Source organism: Siniperca chuatsi, linkage group LG15 (assembly GCF_020085105.1).
Source record: "Siniperca chuatsi isolate FFG_IHB_CAS linkage group LG15, ASM2008510v1, whole genome shotgun sequence".
NCBI lineage: Eukaryota > Metazoa > Chordata > Actinopteri > Centrarchiformes > Sinipercidae > Siniperca > Siniperca chuatsi.
In genome coordinates, this window is record NC_058056.1 from 20,672,310 (window position 1) to 20,691,286 (window position 18,977).

The following is an 18,977-nucleotide window of genomic DNA, read 5'->3' on the forward strand; positions in this document are numbered from 1 at the left end:
CTTGGGGAGAGGCATAGTGGCCTATATTAATATAATCCCCTGCACCTAGCACTGCCAGCTCAGCACAGTGCAGCCTCCCCCTACGACAATGGGAGTAATGGGCACGGCTCTTACGTATTATCACCGCTCACTGTTAGCCAGGGGAACATTAACCTGTGGAACTCAACATGTACATCTTCCTCACCATGACAGTCTGCTGCAGTCTGATTTCTTTTTTCACCCCAGCACAGCGTGAAGAAACTGATCCAGGAATGTTTAATGTAGGCTGCATCTATACTGCTGTTCCAAGGGATTCTCTATCTTGGAGATAAATATTTGGGCACATTTACTTCTCCACAGCCAAGAAAATTGCAGTTGAAAAACAGTTGCAAGGTACGGCTAATCTTTTTACCGTGTAAATTACTAAAAAATGTAATTAACCCCCACATACCTCAGGCATGAAATGAAAAAAACACACACACACTTAGTTTACACAAGGACAATTTGCTCCATATTTGTTTGGATTGCAATGATACAAATTCTCTACTGAAACAGTCCTAAAGCTGAACTTTAACTAGCTCAATCAATCTACAAAGATTGTATGGAAATGTGCAAATATTGTGGATCAAAGGCTTGAATGTTATGATGAAATGAAGAACATGATGAAAGTAAGCTTCTTGAGAAATATAAGGCAAGAACTCAAGTCAGCCAAACTTTTTTGAAAGACTGAACTTGAGGAATTTAAGACCAAGTGGACTCTCACAAAAAGAATAAAATCACAAACTAATAACTTTGAAAATTGCGGGGTATAATAGGTGAGGGTTTGATAAATGATATATACTAACATTTTCAGACTGGATTCTATATATTTTACGGATGCTGCATGAGGAACTGAGCAACAAATGTTAAACATTGTATATCATTGTGAAATTAATTCTGAAGCCCTACTGTAATTACCCCACACAAATGAAACCATGGTTGAGAGGATTGGTATAGACTTTATCTCATGCTGCTAGTCTTGTTACTGTAGTACTTGTGCTTTTCTAAATTAAGATCACATTTCCCGTAAACCTCATTATTTACTGAAGTAAAGCAGCGTTGCTTAAGAGGATAAATATGTTGAAAGTGATTCTTAAGCTTTTCATTCATTCTGCCATCTGCCATCACATAAACTCTGAAGGCTTTAATTAAGCTTCAGCCTCTTCCGGTTATGTGCTGTAAAATGATCTAAAAGTTTTCGGTCAATCTGACCCAATGACATACTTGCACACAGTCTTTATTTTTATGATTGTGAGTATGATTTCTAAAACGTCTTGTCTTATAGCTGCTTTAAATGTGTTGTAGCAAATTGTTTAAAGGTTCTATAAATGAGATTCTGAACATTAATATAGCAACAACTATTTGCTATATAATGATATAGTGGAGTAATGGCGTCCTGAGCAGAGGATGATGTCACACCCCCTCTGCCTGTGTTGTTATCGCAGCCTCTCTGTGCCTTTTTTACACAGCCGCACCGGCCGCACGTGCATGTTAGTGCATGTGAGTCCCTCATGGGAAACTGTTCGTCTGTGAGGACAGTTAACGCGATGAATTAAGGATTTATTTCAACCAAACCAGAGTTGGTGATTGTTGGAACAGTGGAAAGACTTACAAAGACGGTTTTGGTGAGTTTTAATTAGTTTCTGTCCAGTTTGAATGAAGTTTGTTTTACGATGAGCTGTGAGGTAAAATTTCTGTTTTTCTCAATGGAGTCTGGTGTGCTGTGGCACCCATTTGTCTTGGTCTGAGATGCTGGTGCTCTAGTGTGGCAGTGACAGTTAGTGGCAGTGAATTTCACTTACAGCTCCTTTAAAGCCTATTTACAGTACACATCCAACAGACATGGAGAAACATTAGCATTTATTTGGAGTCCTGCCTCTGGCCAGCTGATTAATTCCAACATTCGGTCTCATTTTAGCTCTGTTTTGGTCACCACCAACTCCTAAGGGTAAAAATGTCTCTTTAGCTGGTAAATGTTGCACAGTGTTCATTAGCTACTTGCTAACAACCAAGACAGCTAGTCACAGCTAGTTGCTGTTTGTCGTTTGGTACTGGGCAGGTAACGTAACTTTTTCACTGAATCGGATGATCGGATGAATAAAACATGTGAAATCCCTACTGTCACAGCTGTATTTGTCTTGTAATTGCATTTGTGTGCAAGTGAATAATTAATAATCACTTTCATAAAACATAAATAAAACATTTAATTCTAACTGAGCTAGTCTTTTCATAATGCAGTGGTGTGCAACTGTCAAAGACTGGAGTCACCATGGGAATTTTCAGTAGCCAATAAAACTGAGTTTGTGACAATGTAAGAAGGAATGCAATAAATGTCAACAGCCTTGATGTCAGTTTCATGCCCAAACAATCTCTGTGTCATATTACTGATCACACAAAACTTGTATCTGCTTTGTCAAAAAGTTTAGCTTTAAAGCAAAATAACATATAGCTTTCTATGCAGATTATACAATCATTTTGTTCAATTCTTTTATCCATGGTTTACAGTTATTCTGCATTCCCATCAGTTTTTCAGTTCCACATAATTTGTTTCCTCTGTGAAAATTACAGAACAAACCACAATAAGCTGTTTAGGGACAGACTACAAACAGCATCTGTTTGTTTTCCGTCTTTTGTGGACATCAGCAACAGGTGTTAAGCGCATGCATCAGCTAGGATAAAAGACACAAAACATCTGCAGATGTCAATCGATACATCATCGTTTCATTGTTGCTTATGATTAGTACAAGCTTGTAATGCGTCTGAGGCCTTACTCTGAGCACATTGTGAAAATCAAAGAGTAGAGAAGGAGCATAAAAAAAAAGAAACACAGCAAAAGAGCTGCAGGCAAGCCCAAGCTTCCACGTTGGGAAAATGATTAAAAAGCTCACAGTATAACCCCCTCCACCATCCTGTTGCTCATTATGCGGCGTGTCCTACTATTGGACCTCATCATTTTCTATAATTGCCCCCATTGGCCGGACTCCTATCTGGCCTATTTTGTCCCATTCTGCTGAGAAATTAAGGCATTCCTCTAGCGACCCTGACCTGTCCCAGGCCTTGTCGTTTGACTGACAGCCCATTAGCGGACCATTGATTGGTTGAATCTTGGAATGTGTGAGCCAACCTAATTAGGGCTGAGTCCCTTCTCTCTGAATGTCAATTGAGACCCTTGGAGGAAACAAAACTGCAGGCAAATGAGGCCTTTCTAATCCTCTGGAAGGAGACTGTTGTTTTTACTCAACAAGATCAGTGTAATCTACAGTACAGAGCCTCAAAAACAACAAGTGTGTGTGTGTATGGACACAAACACACACGCGCAATCTCTGAGAATGTTATGTACAGTACAATATAATATGCACATATTAAGCAGTCATGTCCAAGCATGGAACTACGCAGACATACTCACTCGGGTACTGACTGTATATTCCCTCTTTCATACACATATATTCAGTGGAACATTGCCAGAGGACCTGATTAACACTTCACCTCAGTCACTTGCACAAGTCCACAATGTCTCATAGGGAGGTGATGGAGCGGACACAAACACACACTTAAGCACACATTTGTATGCATACGCTCACAGAAAAAACACATGCTTACTATCTGTCTCCTTTCTCAGCCGCTTAGTTTGGATGTGTGTAAGTGTGCTTTACTGTGTTTAAACACACACACACATGCTAAGACACACACTGGCTCACTGAGATGGGATATGTGCGTGCATGTTTTTCTGGGAGCTGGTTTTGCCTACAGCACGTTTGGAGACTATTTCGACTATTAATCAGTCCAGCTTTCCACCACAGATGGTCCTTGACTGAATCTACTACTATCCTGCCATTAGTCATCTCGCCTTCTCCTCTTTACTCATGCAACAACAACAATGTATTCCTCCCAAAACTTACCTTGACAGTTTGGGTTTTAATGGGTTTGTGAATTCAATCATGGAAACGGAACCACTTGTGTGGTCACAGGAGTGCTCAAGATGATTTTTTTTACTGCAGGCGAGATGCTAATGAGACGTGCTGTTGATAATGTTTTTGTTATGAAAAACTGGTGCCAGTGTAGATGACAATATATCAGGCTGGCTTAGGGTTAGTGATATTTCTGTGGCAATACTGAGGACAATCAATTAAACATGAAAATACCAACCTACTGTATATTTCTAGTATATATCATTTTATTATTGAGTGTTTATTTTCTGCAGTGGAATGTCTTTGTGTAGCAGCTCTTTGTATAGAACTACATCTGAGTGTTTTTTGTTTTGTTTATGAGGGTCCAAGGACACCAACTTAACTTATATTTGCTGATCAGCCACAGTTCTCTCCAGCAACACAGGAAAAGAACAGAGGGACAACTGATCGGGAGCACACTGGTCAGTGCAAACATACATTGTGTAAGTGTTGTACAATTCTCAAGTGACATATAAAATATTGACACCCAGTTTAAAAAATGCATAAATATAAACCCTAAAATGCAACCTTGACCAATTCTACTCTGAATATTTCATTCTCACATTCAATTGTTTAAAGCTATTTGTGTGAAATAATTTACTACTTAAGAGCATTTCTTTGTTATGATTGTCAGTAGAGAAAAGTTTTAGTGTCCCATGGTCCAAATCTGTTGGAGCATGTTTTACTTTCATCTCTCTTAACTGTGATTCTGGATTTGGTGTCAACTCCTATTTGAAATGAAATTGCATGGGCAATACCAAGTGATACATTGTCACGCTGTGGGGACAAAAATGTGTTCACACAGTCACATTATGGGGACCTACCTTCCATTTAGGGACAAAAATGTGGATTTGTATTGGATAAACTTTTAAATAAAATGTTGCCTGATAGTGGCACTAGATGAAAAGTTAAGGGATCACCAAAGGTATCATGAACAAACCAAGAATTTTTCAAAATGTTATGCTCATCCTTGATAGATAGATAGATAGATAGATAGATAGATAGATAGATAGATAGATAGATAGATAGATGTTGAGATATTTTACTGGATAAATGAAAACTTTGATCTGCCATGCTAGAGGAAAAGTCAGGGGATCATTAAAATATTAGGCTTCATCCTCTGTTGACCATGAGTGTCTGTGCAAAATGTCATGACAATCCATCCAATAGTCATTGAGATATTTCAGTCTGGACCAAAGTGGTGGATCAAGTGACAAACAGACAAACTATTATTGTCATCTCTAGATGTAAAAATAACATGCAAATATGTTTTAATTGCCTTCAAAACAAAAATTATAAAATTATTATAAAAGATCTTGTAACACCACTAATGTGAGTGTCTTTAAACATATCAGTATTTGTACCCGCTGAGTGCTACATGAGCAGTGGCTATAAAACAAAACAAGGAAATCTTGGCACAAAATTGAACACACACACAGAAGCCCTCACAGCGTGTGCCACACACACGATACACATGTACACTCACAGACACACACATACAGTACACACGCAAACCCACTTGAAAAACAGAGACACACACATACTGGCACACAAAGACACAGAAACTCATGCAGGGTGCTGCTGTTGCTTCCAGATAAGTCTCTCTCCATAGACCAGTGTCTTTGTACATCAGGGGGAGCAGAGGGTGAAAGGAACTGAGAGGAATGAACTCTTGTCGTTAATTTGTTTCAACTCTACAGACACAGCACACGCCAACACCAAATCTTCCCTAAACATTCCCATTTCTCCTCACTTATGCACCTTCTCCTGCTCCCTACAACCGTTTTCAGCTTTGCTACATTTGATTATTTGTCTTTCTTCTTTTCTTTCATTTCGTCTCTCTGTCCCTCTCTCCCCGTCTTTCTATCTTGCTCCTTGTTAGTGAGCATTGTGCTAAAAGGTGATATTAGTGCCTTTAGCGCTGTGCCAGGAATACTAACTCACAGCTCCCTGGCATTTCAACAGCCTCTGTGCTACCTGGGTTTGTACTGCCAGATTACTTAGGATTACATTTACACACACACACACACACACACACACACACACACACACACACACACACACACACACACAGAGACACAGACTATTCCCCCTCACAGAAGAGCACTCACCCTTACTCAAATTGGCAGTTGTTGTTGGCTCACCCCTCAGCTGAACCACTATGTTCTCCAGCAGTCTTTTACCAGTGTAATTACAGTTTTGGTTCAGGAATGAATCATTGATGTAGTTTAATGGCATGGGTTATATATTTGGGGGCAAATAGCAAATTTGCTGTCTACCTCAGAGACAAAATATGAAAGGGAGAGTGAGGGAGTGGGAGGAAAAGATCAGAGGAAAAAGGGATGAAGGTGACAGCAGGATGAAAAGGGTGGAGCTGGGTAAGGAAACTAAAAGGAAATGGATAGGTATGAGAGGATGTGTGTAGATTTACAATGCAAAGACAGAGGGCAGGTACAAGGATGTGCGGACCAAACAGAGGGCAGGAGGTGATGAGTAGACAGGAGGAGGGATCTCACACAGTGAAACAGAGACATGGACCCCGCTAGCAAAGATGAAGGGCTACTTTAATTGGGTTTTTGATGCCTGCTTAATCCTATTCTCCCTATTAATCCCTTACAATGTACATAATCAAAACAAATACGCCCATGGGGGCGAAGCTGTTAATAGGAAACAGTAATACAGATAAAGTGTGCATGTGGGACACCTGTATACAACCTTTGGGGACAAACTAAGGACATGTCCCAGTCATCACTCTCCCTGTGCAGTGATTGGGTGCCAAAGGGGGTTTGCGATCACACTTGAGACCCTTAATAAGCATCCTCCTCCTGGAATGTATTGTGCTTCTGAAATGTAGTTGTACAATCATTCTATTCTTGAGCGCGGCTTGATATCCATGCAAAAGAGCAACAAGTGGAAATAAGGCACCTTGCCCAAAAATAAACTAAATCTGGGTGTACCTTTTTTCAGTTGTGTTTATGCCTACTGCTGAAAAATACCTATTCCCAGTGCTCCCAGTGGTTCAGTTCATCATGCAGCCACTTACCAGCCTCTAGAGTTGTGTCTATACTTAACAATGCATATAATTTATTTCACAGTTAATTCTTTTCTTTTTAATTAGATTTGAATTGCTTTCTCTATACTGTAAGCTTAACTCTTTTTAGAGTGGTATGTACGTTTAAGTGGCAATGGGGGAAGATGCACCCCTTAATATCATTAAATATTTACTGAAAAAAAAAATACGAGGTGTTTGAGTGTGATTTCAGTATGTATGGTGTCATCATGCATAAACCAACCCAGTTTGGGGGAAATGTGTTGGTATATTATTAAAAGTAGCAAATACAAAAAAAATAAGTAACTGTAAAGGGGCATCTTGCCCCTGGGAGTAATTTTGTTTGTAGATAGCTACAGATTTTATACTTTACATAATGAATGCTATCTAATCAAGAGCATTGTTTTTATTGATTTCTCATTTACACAGAGTAAAATAAAGTTTTCAAAAGGCCAAGTTAATTTAAATAGACTACTTTAATGATATCTATTATCTTACGCCTGGAGGGGATCATGCATTTGGTTGTGTGTGTGTGTGTGTGCGTGTGCGAGTGTGTATCTGTCTACAACTAATCTCGTGAACTACTGGACCCATCAGCCTAATATTTTTTGTGCACACTTATGACTGTATGCTCAAGGACCTCGTGGTTGCGGTGATTAACTATTTTTGAAAAATCTATTTGATTGACTGCTCTGTTTTATACTGATTCACAAATATACATATGAATTCATCAAAGCGTGGGAAATATTTTTTTTACTCTCTATGGCCACTCCGGGCTCCGTAGAAATTTGTAGTTAGCATAGGTTTTCCTCTAAGCAAACAAGCTAGTAGCATTATCAGAGTATGAGTTGATTTCATGGAAACATGATATAATGATTAGATTTTTAAGAGACCATGCTATGTGTATCTTTTATTTATTCTACACATCAACAATAATCAGACGAACATGGAAAAACAGAGGTGTAAGATGCACCATTTTGCCCCAAACCACTAGGGGACATCCTGTTTTTATAACATTTTTATATTTATCAAAAAAATCCATTTTATATTTTTCTCCAAACTAATGAATGGTTCTTCACATGAATCTCCTAAGTGCAAAATGTTTTTAAGGATATTGCGTGTTTAACTAGGAAAGATTTGATTTGAGTTTCCTCAAAACTGAAGCAAGTAAGATGAAACATTTACAAATGGCAGACCTGCATGTTGGTAACACATTAGCTTCCTGGCGTGTGTTGGGCACAGGCTCGGTTACATGTGGGTGTGCATCTTCCTTCATCTTACCCTGTCTTATTATTTTCCCTTATCCTGTCATGTGTGTTACTATGTAAAATTACGTTAACTATGTAATCTACTGCACTTAAAGTGGTATACAGTATTCAGCATAATATATAATCATCCTTTTTACAATGTTATTGACATACAGTCAAAAGAATAAGAGCTAGAAATCTGACCTCTTGATTTTCTGTTTGTGAAATGAATTTGACATCAAATAATATGATACGTCTGTATAATAATATAATTTGACACCAAAGAAGCAGAAGAAAAACTGTTCTGCTTGCATTTGATTATGGTAACTTTCTGTTTTTTATGGATAGAATATGACTTGTTGGTTAGAGAAAATTGTGTCAGCAGCTTGGTGCATTCAGACACTTTTTATATGAGGTACCTTGTGATGAACTTGACCGAATAATCATCACATTTTGGAACATAAACAGAGAGAAATACATTTAGAAACACTTAGTTTGTACTCAGTCCTGCCCAGCTTCAACAGGTACCTGAGGGAGAGTGTGTGAAGATCCATGCAAGTTTAATGCTGCTGGTTTCTGCAGCAGAACAAAGCCCACAGTGTTGGTTTTCATCTTTTCTCTATATGGAGCAAGTGGAGCATGATGAGAAGGAGGACAGGTAAGAAAACACTTTTTGCCCGACTGTATCAGATTTGTCAGTAAACTGCACTGGTATCACACCAGGTCACCCAGCAGGCTGTGAAATGACTTGTTGTTCCCGGGAATGTGTGTGTGTGTGTGTGTGTGTGTGTGTGGGAGACAGAGAGAGGCAGTGATACTTCTATCTGCAGGTATGTCATAGAAACCTTTTCACGTCAGCCTTCACACTGAAATGGCTCTGCAGCTTCACCCCATGCCAAAACTGCAGAGAATGAGAAAGAAAGAAAAGCAGAGGCAGAAAAACAAAGAGATAAACATTTGAAGCATTAGAGGTGTCTGACAAACAAGGAATTATCAGAAAAAGAGAGTGTGGGGACCCCGAAACCACACCACCGCCCAGATTGCACTGGGAGATTTACTGAATATTCTGCTCTAACGATGGCAAATTAGATCAGGGGAAAGAGAAGTGAGTGCAGAATGAATGAAGGGAGGACTGAGTGCTGTCCCTTGCATGAAGCCAAATTAGCACGCACAATATATCTCTTTTATGGCATTGGCGCTGTCCGTGGTGCTGAAAAGATGTGGTTACACAACAGATAATGTACTAGGATGGCAGGAAGGAAGTGGGAATAAATTTAAGAGGAAAAGTGAGATTTCAGCAAGCTATTAGCTTTGTGTTGGCCAACCTGGCAGCGACACCTTGGTCAGAGCTGCAAAGCTTAAATGTGGCCAATTACCTCACAAAACAAATGGCCACCATTTATAACAGGATTCAGTTTCAGAAAAGCATCAAATTCTCTGTCTTAAAAAAATGTATCTTTTGAAACTTACAGCAGTTTAATACTACTTATGGTCTAAATGTGTGTGTTTTTACAAAGATTTCTGCCTGCTATAGGGTAAAGTGTTAAGGAAAAATGTTGAGATAAGTGAGTTTATCCTCCACTAAAATGCAGACATACAAGAGAAAACTCTTTTCCAAAATGAACAAAGTAATTTCTATATTGGATTGTCTGTTTAAGATTCATACAATAAATACAAGGAAACATATTCGATTGCTTGTAGTTTCAGTTCTGAATGAAAACACTGAGTGCAAATTCTCTCTGGGACCCGCAGAAGCGGAAGGAAATGTTACCCGACGAATTTTCATTAAAATTCAACAAGAGGCAGGCTCCGTGAGAGGTTAGATTATTGGCCGGCGCATGGACGGACGCGCGCGCGCACACACACACACACACACACACATACACTGAGACACACACGCACACACACACTTCACAGCTGGTGTGCCTTCCTCCAGCAGAAACTGACAGAAGCGGGACGACCGCTCTAAGCTGTGAGCGCTCATCTCTCCTTTCCTCTAACAGCGCGTATTTTACTGTTGACATAAAAACTTTGAAGAGGTGAGAAGCGAAACGTCAAAACGCCGACAAATCACCGTCGACAGCGCGCATCAACAAAGAAAAAGGGGGAAAGAAAAGACCCATTAAGTCCGAGAAAAGCGGTGGAGCCGGGAGAAAGAGGGAGCTATGCCATCTCCCGCTGAGCAGAGCCCAGTCCTCCTCTGTTATGTGTCGGAGCTGCAGCATGGTGTCTCTCTCTGGACTCTGGACCTACTGCCTCGCCCCCGGGAGACCTCATCTCCTCTTCCTCTCTGCCCGACCGCTCCTGCTGCTGCTTTTATTAACCGTCCTCTCCTCCCCCGAGCCCTGCTTCCCGCACCCACAGCCTTGCCACATCCTCGCCCGGATAGGACACACCGTGCGCCTCGGTGCGCTCTTGCCGACCCGCCAGCCGGCACGGATACAAAACGCGCTCAACCGCGCCCTGGCTAGCCTCCGGCACCAGAGCGGAGGAGCAGACTCTTCCACGACAACCTCCCAAACACCTCCTCTGCTGCCCTACAACCTGAGCCTGGAGATGGTGGCTCGATCGCCAGCGGGAGGGGATCCGGAGTCGTTGTCCCGTAGCGCCTGCCAGGACCTGGTGGTCAGGGGGGTGTCCGCCGTGCTCGCCTTCCCCCGCTCCAGGGAGGAACTGATCCAGGTGGAGTTCCTCTCGTCTTTCCTGGAAATCCCCTTCATTTCCATCCTGGAGGACACAGAACCTCTTGTGACTAAGGTATGGATGGATCCTGTGTGTGTCTCTGCGTCAGTGTGCTGTTCACCTGTAGCAGTCATATTTAAAGGAACAGAAAAACATCAAACACTGAAGATTATTTAGGTGTATTTTATTGTGTTTATGCTTTCCACACCTTGCTCTTCAATAAGCAGCAGCCCATGGTGAAACATATTTTCATTTGGACCTTTTTATCAGAGAGTTGACACTCAAGGGTGAACCTTTGACTGACCCATTTATTATCCTGTGGCAAGGATTTTGGTGTCTGAGCTGGTGCAAAACTCTTCTCTCCAGATGTTTAAGTCTGGCTAAAGGCAAAGGAATAGTGTTAGCAAAGGTAATTGTAACAGGGATAATACGATCAATTATTCTTAAGCCCAGTCTTAAGAATGACTAGAATAATAGTATTAGGATTTGCAGAAATTGCAAAAATACAATGTGGACGATTGGAATAGTAGATTAAAAGACCACTCAGTGTCCCAGATTCTTAAATTGCATCACTAAATGCCTTCTTCCAGCAAAGTCTGATGTTCAGATTGATCTCAGCTGAGCTTTGCTGGTGAACCTGCAGGCCCTTCACATGCATGTTTAATATCTGGTAGCTCTGCCGTGGTATTTGACGGAACCCTCATGCCCTTCAGCAGCAGAGGTTTAAAGTGAAATTCTTTTTTTTCTCTCTTAAAGCTCTCTTCTTGTGTGTGTGTGTGTGTGTGTGTGTGTGTGTATGTGTGTGTGTGTGTGTGCGCATGTATGATAGAAGACGGCTGTGTTTTGGCACCTTTCAGAGTGAATCACTCAAACAGTTGAGATACTGATAGATGGATGCTGTGGAGAGGTGTGGTTCTGCAGCTCGTGCTATTTGTGTGTGATCACATATGTATGTTTATGTGTGTGTGTTGCTCAATGTGTGTGCAAATTTGTAGGAAGGCAATCAACGTGTGTGAGTGTGTGTCATGTTAGTATTCCCAGCAGCAGTCGAGCTGCTTGCCAGTCAGTCACTCCAGCTCCAGTCATATCCGCCTCTATCCAACTGAGCAAGCCAACTGCATCTCTCTGTCACACACACACACACAGTTGAATGTACACACTCATGCACAGGGGCGACCAAGACACCACACACACAGACAGGCACGTGCACATAAAGAGGACTTTCAGCTTTCACACAGGTTCGACTGAGACACACACACACACACACACACACAGGCTGAACTAAGAGGCAGCATGAGGGAGACAAGTAGGAGAGGAGGGAGGGAAAGATCTATAGTTTAAGTCTGAAATCTTTGTCCTGTCGCGTCTCTTTGTCAACAATGGATTGCTTATTCGATTTCAATAAAGCTTGCATGAATGAGAAGTCACACCACTTGACGAATGTGTCGGCAATGCAAGGTGATAAGCAGGGGAGAGCAGAAGGAAAGAGGGAGAGGAGAGATGAGGGCAGAAAGAGAAGAGGGGTGAGCCCTGGAAGGAGGAGAGGGGTTTTTTTGAGCTGTGGGAGGCCTTTCACTTCTACAGAACAGTGCCAAGCAGTCAGTGGGCAAAAGAGAAACAACCATCACTCTCTTTCTCTGTGTCTCTCTGTCTCAGCTTTTCAGTATTTATAGCAATTATGTCAAGCAGCATTTTCATATAAATGGATGCCTGTTTTGGTTAGCTTTTGTGTTTTAATGCTAGCCAAAAGTGCTTCAGCAGTGTATTAAATTCATGAAATATATTTTTTCTCAGTGTCAGGCTAGTATTTTGTGGTTCATAGAATGTGTTGTGTTTTAGGTATCTGGCAGCAGCGACATCTGTTTGTTTGTAAGCAGTAGAAGAAAAGCAGGGTAGCTACAATGAGGAGTAATAGCTAACGGACAAATATAGGACTAGGGACAAAAACTCAGAATTAATCAACAGAAACACAGTTAAAGGTGTCACAGTACTGAGTACAGTGTGTGACCAAGGAAATGTGACCTTTAGGAGAATGATAAATCATCCATTTCGAACCACAAATATAATCAAATATAATATAATCAAAATATAATAGGTATAAGAAACTTGCATGGAATCTTAAATGGTATAAAATATCAAGGCTATCTCCTTTCTGTTCTTGTGACAATGTATGTTGTTGCTTGGGTAAACAGTATTGTGCTGAAATTATTACTTGATTAATTAATCAATTGATTAACAGAAAATTAATCATTTATTAAGCAAAACTGGCAAACTTTGTTTTCATGTCTTCACATTTAAGGATTTACTGCTTTTCTTCATTTTATGTAGTTGTACATTTTATATTTTTCTGATTTTTAGCAACTTGTGCACAGTCCTTTTACACAGTCAACAGTTGATCATAAAAAACACCCAACTGCTTTATCGAAAACAATAAACAATTGTTAGCTGCATCCCTAAAACAGTATGATTTCAGTATATTGCCAGTGAAGGATTGTAATGCATTCTCTAACACTCCAGGGTGCACCTCCATCGACGGGGAGCATTGTGAGAAATAAAAGGAGGCTGGTTGGAGGTGGGACAGGTTCTTAAACACACACACAGAGAGGGCAGTGACGAAGGAGGCAAATTGTTACCCTGAACAAACAGGGAATCGTACACTGGTTTCTCTGCTGATATCAAAATACACAAAGAGAAAATATAATTTTAATTAAAAATGCTATTTACATTTTAGCATCAGTGGGGGAGGAGTGCTCCTGAGAGGGAGAAGGAGGGCTGGAGAAATGCAGAGCCAAAACAAACGCCTCTGCCAAAAATTTGCCGGATCTGTCAGAGATTGATCCAAAAAGAGGAGGGTTTTTAAATTTGTTTTTGGAGGGAGAATCATCTCCCCTGAGTTTTTGAAATTGTGGAGATTTTTCTGCAGGGTACTGGGAATTGAGCCCATGTTTTTCTGGTGAACAGATCCTTTCCCTGGACATCAGAGAGAGGTAGACACACACACACATACACACACACAGACAGAAAGAAAGCAACTTACACATGCAGGAAGAGACACTTGTTATACTTCCTTCCAACTGTCAAGTAATTTTTACACAAGTTTTACCACACAAAATAAAAGGTGACAGGCTAAATAGACTTCCTCAAGGTCAAAGAACATGTCCATGAGAAAAAAACAGTCTTTCAAGAATGAATTAGTATTTGGCACAGTATTATTTTTCTTTACTGTCAGCTAACTTAATATTTCACATTTCATATAAAGACAAAAACAAAGAAATGAACTTGCTGCCACAGTGTGGGTGTCATACAGCATGTGTGACATTTCTTGGAGGTTGTAATGATATTTTCCGGCTTCAGTACACCCAAAAGGTTGTCATCATTATGTACTTGACGAGTGCAGTACTTTTAGTTCACAAATTTTCCATTGTCCAAATATTCCTGAGTTGGAATACTGGGAAAATTTCAGCACCGGCGAATACAGAGAGACAAAAAAGGACGGAGACAGACAGAGGGATAGAAAGGCAGACAGAGGTCAGTTGTCCGTCTGCGTTCTCCTCTCTGTGCTTAGTCAGACAGAGCTGTGGGACTTGGTGATGCGTCTCAGCAAAGAAGTGCTTATTCCTCCCAATGTACTTAAGCTAATTAGAACCACTGTGTGACCCCTAACTGTAAATCTCTGCCGTCCATCTATGGCAGGGAGGAGAGGGGAGGAGAGAGGAAGAAGGGACAGAAGAAGGAGGGGAAAGAAAAAGTAAATGGGCTTCTAATTCCCATCAGGGCCATAATGGATATTTGGGCAGGTGGTTTGTTCTTCAGTAGCTTTTCATGGAATGAGGGTAAGAAATGAATTTGAGGATATTTGATGTTTAAGTGAAGAAATCCCAAAAAATAACCTTAATTAACCCAAAAAATGAATGAGCTGCATTTTAGAATTGGTATTCTACCACTATGTTAGGGTGTGTTGGTAATAGTAGCATAGTCATTATAGAATAAAATAATTTGGTTGCGCAATTGCCAACAGATTTAATTGAAAAAGAACATCTTTGCAATCCCAGTCCATTTTTAATGCAGTCAGCCTTTTTAAAGTGTGGTCTTACCAAACAATTCTAGATTCGCTGATAATATCACAGGGAATTATTTTGTGGATCATGATTTCTATTCCCGGAAATGTATTAGTAGAGAGCGCTGAAGGAAATGGTTTTGCTGATTCCTGAATGTGATTAGGTGAGAGGGGTGGTATGGTGGGAATTCATTATTTGTCATACTTCACAGTGGAAGCTGTGTTCCTGCAGCTCAGTTACTGTCACTTTCCCCCCGTATTATTGAAATACACCCTGAAAGTCTTCCATAAAGCACAATGTACATGACTATATTTCATTTAGTCTAATTCTGAATGCCCTCTTTGTAGTTCAGTTAGCTCAATTATTTCCACATTAAATGTTATATTATAATATTACCTACAAAAGAGAAGAGCATTTTGTTCAGATTTCACAGAGTCTAGTTTCTACCTGCCTTGTTTTCACATGTATGCACATTATTAGTACAATGGCATATTTGGTTGGATCCCGTTGCTCCAACCCCTTGCACTTGTTACTGTACTATAGTCCCTCTGAATCACGGTATTAGTTGAATACCTAAACTGCAAATGTTGATGTCATTGTCATTATCCTTTTCTCTAAAATATAATCACTACAATACACACTCAAATACAGTCATGTGGTGTATTATTCATTAAGCTTTTACTGTTTATGATTTTTGGAGAAACCTTTATCGTTCTGGTGGGGAACTACTTTTCTCTCTGCAATCTATCCATCCTGTATTCTTTCATTAAGTCACTTTTTTTTAATGACATACCTCATTCTGCTTAGTAAAATGAAGATTAGTAGAGTAAAAAAACTCAATTTGCGACTTTGAATGAAATTACATTTTAATCCAGGGACCCTGCTGAATAAGACGCATTGTGGCTCTGAGCTAGCCCTGCTCTCAGAGGACACACACACTGCACATACATTCACTCACACACACGCGCACACACATATGCAGAGAAGCACATGCACACGCCCCACACAAATGTATACCTGCATGTATGTGATTCACATGCACACACACATAAAGTGTCTGTTTTGTGCTCACTAAAGGTTATTAAGCCTAATGAGGCTTTACAAGGCTGTGTTGCCTTTAGTGTTTTCTTTGAGATGATGAGGGGATTTGTGCCCCGACCACAGTGGAATAAATGAGTGGAAAGAGAGGGACAAAACGTGTGCCGCGCCAGAGCTGCAGGCAAACTGACAGTTTGAGACAAGCAGGCCACTTAATGCAAACAGCTCAAAGCTTTTTCTTTATTAGTGTTATGATGACAGTTCAGCACAGTCTTGAATGAGCCAGATTAATTGAGCAAAGCAGAAACAGCAGAGTATGTATTACCAAAAAGTACTGTGGGCCTGTTTGAGCTGTTCAGTATGGCATTTGAGTTAGTGTTCTGTTTGGCTTGTGTTTTGCTTGTGTTGTTGCCTCTGGTGAAACAAATGTTTCCAGTAACTCCACACCAGTACTATATTTCTCTACAGAGATAAAAATAAATAAATGAAGCAGACCAGTGATAGGTATGGAAAGGAAGGGCTGCTTGTATCAGGCTAGAGAGGGAGATGGGGTTGTCATTATAGAGAGTTAATAGAGGGATTGGGGGAGGTATGTAGGGATCAAGGAATGAGGGATCAAGGAAGAAAGAAGGAATCAGTTGGTAGGGAATGCTGAAAGGAGGGATCAAGGGGGAAAGGGGGAATACGGTGTTAGGGAACAAGGGAAGGAGAGATCAAGGAAAAAATGGATGATTCTGGTAGTTGGTAATGAAGTATCAAGAAAGGACAGGGAGAAATCAGTTGCATAATGTAGGAAATAGGGATAGAGAAAGAAAGGAGGAATTCTACACAGTAGTAGGGAATGATGGAAGGAGGGGATGAGGAAGGAAGGGGGAACAAAGGGAGTGGAAAAATCAGGAGGGAGGGATCTAGAAAGAAACAGAGGAATCCAGTAGTAGGACACATGGGAAGAAATGATCCTTTGCTTGGTAGGGAACAAGGAAAGGAAGAATCAAGAAGGAAATCAGGCAATTAGGAGATAGGAAACAAGGGAAGGAGTGATTGAGGGAGAAACGGATTTGGAAAGCAGTAGTAAAACAAGGGAAGGAGGGATCGAGGCAGGAAAGGAAAAAGGTGGAGAAGGTGGGGAATGAAGTGGGTTCAGACAGTAGGGAGTGAGGGAAGAAAGGAAGGAAGGGATCAGCTGGAGAACAAGGGAAGGAAGGAAGAAATGGACATTGACGTTACTTAGAAATTAGTGAAAGATTGATCAAGGAAGAGAAAATCAGGCAGAAGGAGATGAGGGAATGAGAGATCAAGGAAGAAAGGAAGGAATCCAGTAGTAGGAAGAAGGAAGGAAGAAATAATGGGGCAAATTACGTAAGGAATGAAGGGGGGGAGTAGTGATCAAATAAATAAGAAAGGATAAATCAGGTGGGGAACAAGAGAAGGACAGACAAGGAAGTAGGAAAGGGAGAAATCATCTAGGAAGAAAGTTATAAACTAAAAGAAGGGATCAGCAGAGGAAGGGGTTGTTCGAATGTTACAGGAATGGAAGAAGGGATGCTGGAGGGTGGGATAGGATGAGAGTATTGAAGGAATGTGGGGAAGGATGACATGAGGCCGGAGCCTTGTGCTTTCTCTTCCATTGAGGAGTTTGATGGAGGCAGTTTTATCTAAACTGTGCTGGTTCATTAGAGGATTAGTGAGTGATAACTTCAAGCTATCTGTGATTGAAAAACAACCTCACACCTACATGCACACCCATACAGATAAGTGAATGCACACGCGCGCACACACACACACATTCTGTATGATGCTTTCACACACTGCACATAGATTATACTCATACGAACTTTCTACTATTCAAAATATACAAAGATGAAAATTGACATATACTTTCAAACTTTCCACATCCTCCTCAAGTTACTTCCATCTTTCCCTTCCATAGAACTAATGCTGTTGACTGGCAGCAGCTGTTTGTGTGTGTACACACGAGAATGTGTGTTATTGTGTTACAGTTGGTGGCAACTGAGGCAGAACACCAGAAATCTAGGCCAGGTGGGCTTCAGTGATAAGGTCAGACTTGGAGACAACACACACATAGGGCCCTATAGAAGCTCCCATAGGTCACAGGTGAAAGACAAGCAGACGGGAGAGGTAGACAGGAGACAAGACAGGTGAGAGGAGGTGAGAGAGACATGTGCTGATGTGAGATTAAACAGATGCTGACAGATGGCTGTGGGCCACAGTTGAGTGAGTGCCAAAGCGACAGGTTAGCCAAACACCCCAGGGTGAAGATGAGAGGGTGGGATAAATGTCCAGAAAGGGGGAAAACAAAATTAAAGTAACAAAGGACAAAGAGTGAGAAAGAGATACAGAACGAAACAGGCTTAAACAGACTGTTTCGGAGAAGTTAAGAGAGGATAAAAGAAAGATTAAAAAACTGAGAAGTAGACAGCAAAGTAAGTGAGCAAGCTAATAAGAGATAAAAGAAGGAAAAGGGGGATCAAGAGGTGACAGAGAAAATGTGCCAGAATGAAAAGCTGTCAGAGATGAAGTTATCTGAGAGGGGGGTGAGGCGTAGACAGGGGATTGAAAGATGGTAGACCCCAAGGTAACTTCTGTGTTCCTTCTGGGATATTTATGTTGGGAGTTGGCAAGAAAACAGGGATGATTTAGAGCCCATCTGGATGGGCTTCAACACCACCTGCCCACAGAGGAAAAGCTGTCTGAAAGGAGACACACAACAGCGCACCGGTGGCACTCATGTACACACACAAACACACATCGTTACATCATTTACATCAGTTACATGTGTAAAAATGCAGCCATTTCGCCCATTTGGCACTACTCCAGCTCGTTGGATGTGAAATTAAATAATCACCATCCAGTTGAAATGCTGCCTTTTAGGGCAATGCACTGGGGCAATGATCCTAAACATATAGACAGGGACACC

General features: G+C 40.9%; 1 protein-coding gene across 3 annotated transcripts in view; it reads left to right on the forward strand.

Moving 5' to 3' along the window:
• The window catches only part of LOC122861919 (glutamate receptor ionotropic, NMDA 3B-like), a 103,129-nt gene that overhangs the window by 24,116 nt on the left and 60,036 nt on the right, over positions 1-18,977 (forward strand). The window contains exon 1 of one of the 3 annotated variants that reach the window (XM_044166993.1): positions 10,172-11,018. The exons of the other annotated variants lie outside the window; for them this stretch is intronic. Within the exon in view, the coding sequence (XP_044022928.1) occupies positions 10,467-11,018 (552 nt within the window). The 5' untranslated portion in view covers positions 10,172-10,466. Of the gene's footprint in view, positions 1-10,171; positions 11,019-18,977 lie in introns of those variants that run through there. 3 annotated transcript variants of the gene reach the window in all.